Source organism: Cariama cristata, unplaced genomic scaffold (assembly GCF_000690535.1).
Source record: "Cariama cristata isolate BGI_N322 unplaced genomic scaffold, ASM69053v1 scaffold26761, whole genome shotgun sequence".
In the NCBI taxonomy this organism is placed as follows: Eukaryota; Metazoa; Chordata; class Aves; order Cariamiformes; family Cariamidae; genus Cariama; species Cariama cristata.
Window position 1 is genome coordinate 80808 of NW_009598005.1, and position 5878 is coordinate 86685.

Below are 5878 nucleotides of genomic sequence, written 5' to 3' on the forward strand. Positions count from 1 at the left end.
TGACATCAAAGGCCCTCAATGTCAGAAGTCTTTTGGGAATGTCTGGAAAGTTTCAGGATGTATTTAGTCAGTAGTCAGTGCTGCAGTACTGCGGCTTAGTGGGAGCTTCACCAGCTTTACAGTCCATGACCAGAAGACGCAAACTGTTGCCCAAAACAGAGCAAAAGAATTGTCCCCCATTTTACTTTCCTATTAATCAGAATTAAAAAGAAAGAATTTAGCAATTGCCAGCAAAGGCTCCAAGTGATGATCAGTAAGTATGTACACCCCAGAGAGCAGGACCAGGACCTTCTCGGAGGCAGCAGTGAGCCTGGGAGTGGTGCCTGTGTTTCCCAAGAGCCAGAAGCTGCTGGCAGTGACGTGGGGCTGCTGCACCCACAGTCACACCCCACGGGAGTGTGTTGGCCCTTGGTGCCTGGTTTCGGCATGGGAGACAGACTCTGCTCCTGCCCTGAGGTGGGTGCCCTGAGTGAGAGACGAAGCTTTTCCTTTCCTCTGGAGGGTGAAAGGGCATGGGTTGTGCCCCTTTGCCAGCTCTCTGTGGGACTTGCTAGGGTGGAGCCGGAGCTGCGGTGCCCCAGGGGACCCTGCCAGGGGTGTTGGGTTACTCAAAAAAACTGAGGGAAGACTGGCAAGTTTGTACAGCTGCTGCTGTTGTTGAAGGCTTGTGAAAGAAAAGGCTTATTTACCTCTTTTTATGTCACCTTCCTCTTTTTCAAAGCTGCTTTTTCAAGCCTGTATCATTTGGTGTCATATGCACGATATCTGAAATACCCAACTGCAGCCTTCACCTCTTATGTCCTCCCCAGCAGGGATTTCTAACACTGATAACCCTGGCAGAGGGACTGTAATTGTAAAGCATCAGCCTGGACTTGAGTTCTTACAGACCTGTGGGTGCCTGTCGTTCCAAGATGGAGTTTGACTCCCCCACCATTGCTGGGAGCACGCAGTGGGCGTCCTTTCGGGGTTTGCTTTGGCAATCAGCTCAGTCTCTTAAACTCCACTTCCCATAGATTAGCAGACAATGCCTCTATAGAGATTTATTTTGACAGCTTGGGTTTTAGACAGCGTGTTCTGCAGTTTGGCTTCGGCCAGGATGCCACATGACATTAAAGTGCAGCTGAACTGAGTGGACATCTGCTGTCACAAAAGTGACCATTAAATTTACAGGCAGGCATAAACTGGGCTGAATTAAAAAGGCAACAAAATCACACTCCAGTAGGGAACATAAATGTAATGGCTGCAGCTAATACTGTTTGGGGAATTTTTTTTGCCTTTCCTTTTTTTTTTTCTTCTTTCTTTTCTTCCCCTCCCCTCCCCCCCCGAGAGTGGGTAAACTGGTTACCCACTAATTCATCTGATTTTGATAAGCAATTCATGACTAGTTTCTCAAGTTAATGCTGAACCTTCTGTGTATGCTTGGGGTTTGGGAATATTTAGAGAAATGGCCTCTCAAGCAGAAAATAAATGTCAGCCTGAAAACAGCTGGAGCATTGGCCCATGGTACTGACTGACACCACTCTTTGAAAGGCCATTTTCCAGCCTTGTGGAAGGTAGGTGGAACTGGGAGGAGAGCTCAGGTGGGAGAAAGAAAACAACTGCAATTATTTTTTTTTTTCTGTTAATCAACTCATTTATTTAAACTAATATATTTCTAACAGACACATCTGGATGAAATTTTACTTGCTGCATCCAAGGACATTGGGCATTATGCACCTGTACTGTGCCCAAACAGGTACATGGAGGGGAGGGACTCACTAATAGTTTTTAGTCCATATGTAAATCTGTTACTAAATAACACTTGTAATGAAAGATTTTTATTTTTTTTGATGATGTGACTTAGCTGCCATGTACTTTAAGACCCTCCCTGCCGGCCATGGAGGAGGGATGTGAAAGTGGTAAAGGCAGTACCTCCCATGCGAGCCAAGGAGGTTTTTTTTACAAGGTCGGGCCTTAAAAGCTGTGCCTCCCTCCTGCTGGCCTGTCTGGTGCTGGAGACAACCAAACCATCCCAGCCCAGCAGCCTCACTGGTGGTACGTGTGCAGCTCATAAAGTGGGTAGTTTTCTATTGCATTTCCCTCATGAAGCCCATGCACCGATGGGCATCGCCATCACCTTGTGACTACCTGGCCAGCATGACTGGACAAGCCAGTGAGCTGGGTGGACTTCAGCCATTTATCCCATCATGGAAGGTGTGCCATCACGTCTGTCACTGAGTGCCATCAAGACACTGGTTTTCTTCTATCTCTGCTGAAAGCTTTTTTCTCCCAGCCCCTGCAGCTCACACTCAGGCAAACTCCAGGTTTGCTCCTGACTCCCAGCTATTGCCTAACTACATTGTATGTAGTTTACTACTGTTGTTATTACCAGTTACAATAAAGTGTAAAATTATAAACTTATTATTACAATAAAATAATAATGATGTTGTTTTATTAGGGAATATTTCTATGGCAGACTACAGAAGAGGACTAAAGGCACTGGTGAGTGTGGCGTTTGTCTCCCCAGAGACTCACATCCATGTAGGGTGGGCATGGAATTGCTGAGGCCCTCTACTTCAGCAGCTGGTGGGTGACCGGGAAGGACACATCCTCCCATCGCAGCGGCCCGTGTCGCTCCTACAGCACTCCCAGTTTAGCCAGTCAGCCCCACTGACGGGTGCCCCCTTTTCTGTTTAAGCTACACTGAAAGTGCATAAGGAGTGTCTGCCTCAGCTCATGGGCTCTGCACTGGTGCTGCTCTCACGGCAGCAGCAACAGCTTCACCAAGAAATGTCCCCGGGGGCCACCACAGCCAGGTGAGGGATTTATGCTACAGCCCAGCAGCTTTTCCCCTTCACTCATGGCTTACTGACATGTTAAAATGTAGGGCAGTTGTTGAAATATCAAGTACCACACCATGGACGAATAAGGAACATTTCATTTTAGAAAAAAGTAATTAAAAAAAAAAATAAAATCCCATACGCTTGTGGCTAGATGCTGGGCATAGCGAGCAACAGCAGCCCGAGGCCCACCACGCTCAGCCTGATGCTTGTACACGGGAGGCAATCACAAAGCACTGCAACAGTCCCCAGCGCTTTCCCCACCAGTTCATTTGGCTGATTCGCCTTGAAATCAAAGCACCTGTCAATTTAAAGGCTGCAGAATCAATCCTATGTCTTCTGTAGGCTTACAGCAGCTATGCTATTGCACACACCCCAACAGCCATGTATAGATCTAAGCCATCACACTATAAATATTTTTCTATCCTTGTCCCATAGGTTAGAGGTTAAGTAGGTTCAGGCTAATCTTGATTTGTGACCCAGCTTCACACGTACTGGCAGTGAGGTGAAGCCCTTTTCCAGCAGCACGCTGCCTGCTGCGGGCTGTAACGAAGCCCATACACACTAGATGGCCCCAGGAGAACGCAGCGCTGCTTGGAAATTATAACCAAAACCTGCTATTTTGGATTAACAACAGATAAATAAATTTGGTTACTGCATATCCCTTCTCATAGAATTATTTAATTTTTCAAGGTGACACACACGTCTTATGGGGAAGCCAGAGAATAGCACTGAAACTTTACATTTATACATTAGAGATTAACTTCTAAATTACTCTTCTCAGAGAGGCCCACAGACTGGCTACATTGCTGTTTTCATTACCAATGTGTAAGAACGGAGATTGTGTGTGTGTGTGATGTTGTTTTAGAGGAAAAATAGTGCCATGTTTCCATGACAGAGCAGCTAAGTTTGGGGGCACAGGTTTTGCACTCACTATGTGCAATCGTACACCTGGCCTGGAGCTGTGGGCAGGGCTTGGGACCTGATGGCCTGTGCAATACGGAACTATGCACTGACAAATGACAGCTGTGAAGTATGGCCCTTACCGTGGTTTCTGCCTTGATAAATGCCATTAAAATATAGGACATTGCCACAGACCCCTTGAAATTAAAACCAAAAAAAAAAAAGTAACTAGGCCTGGTTAACTACTTGTAAGGGCTTGGGAATAGAAATGGGTTTGGTTCCATCTTCATATTACCAACCAAATAAAAAATGTCTGTCAGAATCCCCGCAGCTAAAGAATAAATGCCATGAGTGGTCCCGGAGATGATTTTTAGCACCTCGACACAGGCTATGAACCACACTACAGGTCTTCTTTAGGGTTGGGTCCCCAGTAAGATTTATTTCTGCGTCAAGGAAGATTACAGCTAATAGGATTTGCTTCTTGGAGGCTGTTGGCATGTTTGGTGCAAACCCTGCACAGTGCTTTCTTAAAGGAGAATATGGACCCTATTTGTCATATTTTTCTTCTTCTTCTGGTCTTCCACAAGATAAATCCATCTGTTTCGTCTTGTGTCACAGGATGCGCTTGTTCTCAAGACAGCTTTGGAAGGTAAGAATGCTAGTTACCTTTGTCTTAGCACCAGAGAAACAGCTTGGAGAGTCCCAATATATAGCTGCTGCTGATGTGAGCACCAAAATCAAGCAGATGGTCGCATGGTATGCCTCCTCTAACAACTGCGAATAGTACTAGCTTGAGCATAGACTGAGCTTGCTCTTATTTCCCTGAGATATGTGGTTGCATATGTAGCAATGTTTATGACTTAATTGTATTCTTTGTGGGAAAAATGGGTGTAAAACCCAGGGAAGGATCTATGTGTGGCTTATGCATGCCCTATATACAATACCTTATATTTATTTAAGTACTTGTAGACGGAACTGGTTTGTTAGCCACAAACATGGTGTGTGACCTGGAGAATTTTCTGGTTTCCTCCTTAGGAGCTTGCTCTGCATGTCTGCATTGCTGAGGCAGATCCCTGCAAACATCCCTCAGGACATCCGGAAAATTAGAATAGAAAATTCTCACCTAACAGAATTGCCTCGTGGTTCTTTTGAGAACATTAGTGCCTTGGAGTATCTCTGGCTCAATTTTAATAACATCACGGTGATGCACATCAAGAGCCTTGAATATTTGCTGGCTCTCAAGGAGCTGCGCTTGCAAGGGAACAAATTAAGTTCGGTGCCATGGACAGCATTTCAAGACACCCCAGCTCTGAAAATCCTGGATCTGAAGCACAACCGGCTGGATGTCCTTCCAGAACACGCACTCCGCTATCTGCCCAACCTGACCTATTTAGATCTATCCTCAAATCAGCTTACTGTCATATCCAGGGATGTCTTCTACAACTGGCCTGTCTACCAGAGAAGCCAGAGGGCGGATGGGCAGAGAGAAGCTATTGCCAATGCTGTCCTGGCCCTTCATGACAACCCCTGGATTTGCGACTGTCGTCTGCGGGGATTTGTCCAGTTTATCAAGTCAGTCGGCCCACCTATTATTCTGATGAATTCCTACTTAACTTGCTCAAGCCCGAAATTCAGAGCAGGGAAGTTTTTTCATGAAGTGGAGCTCAACAGCTGCATGAAGCCCCTGACCTCAGCCCTTGACACCAACCTGACGGTCCCCGTGGGGCTCAATGTCACCCTGACCTGCTTTGTGCAAGCCAGCCCTTCCCCAGCTGTCTGGTGGACCTATGCACTCAAACTTTTAAGGGCATTTAACGGTAAGGAAATCTTTTTCTTCTTTTTATTTTTCATTAAAAATGTATATTCTGCTATTCTAGTTGTTACACAGGTCTTTAGGCCATCAGTCACCATACCAACTCTCAGCCCTTTTACAGCATCACAGTTATTGTTGTGGCAATAACCAAGTAATCTTAATCATGCTATGTGTCTAAGCATGTCTGACCAGCATGAGAAGAACTGCTTCATGCAGGATATCAGTCAAAGATGAAAGGAGCATGGCCTCATTTTTACACAATTATTTTATGTGTGGATTTTCAGTAGCTCTTTCATTATGACACATGATGTAAGACTATTAATAACATATTGGTCATACATAT

The 5878-nt window shown here is 45.5% G+C and overlaps 1 protein-coding gene across 1 annotated transcript; it reads left to right on the top strand.

Annotated features, from left to right (window-relative positions):
* Window positions 1–4135: 4135 nt before the first annotated feature.
* On the top strand, window positions 4136–5539 carry LRIT2 (leucine-rich repeat, immunoglobulin-like and transmembrane domains 2; the record flags this gene model as incomplete). The annotated part of the gene is made up of 2 exons (XM_009709129.1): window positions 4136–4371; window positions 4758–5539. Coding segments are annotated over exons 1-2 (892 nt in total), but the record flags the coding sequence as incomplete, so codon positions are not given.
* Between the last annotated feature and the right edge of the window lie 339 nt (window positions 5540–5878).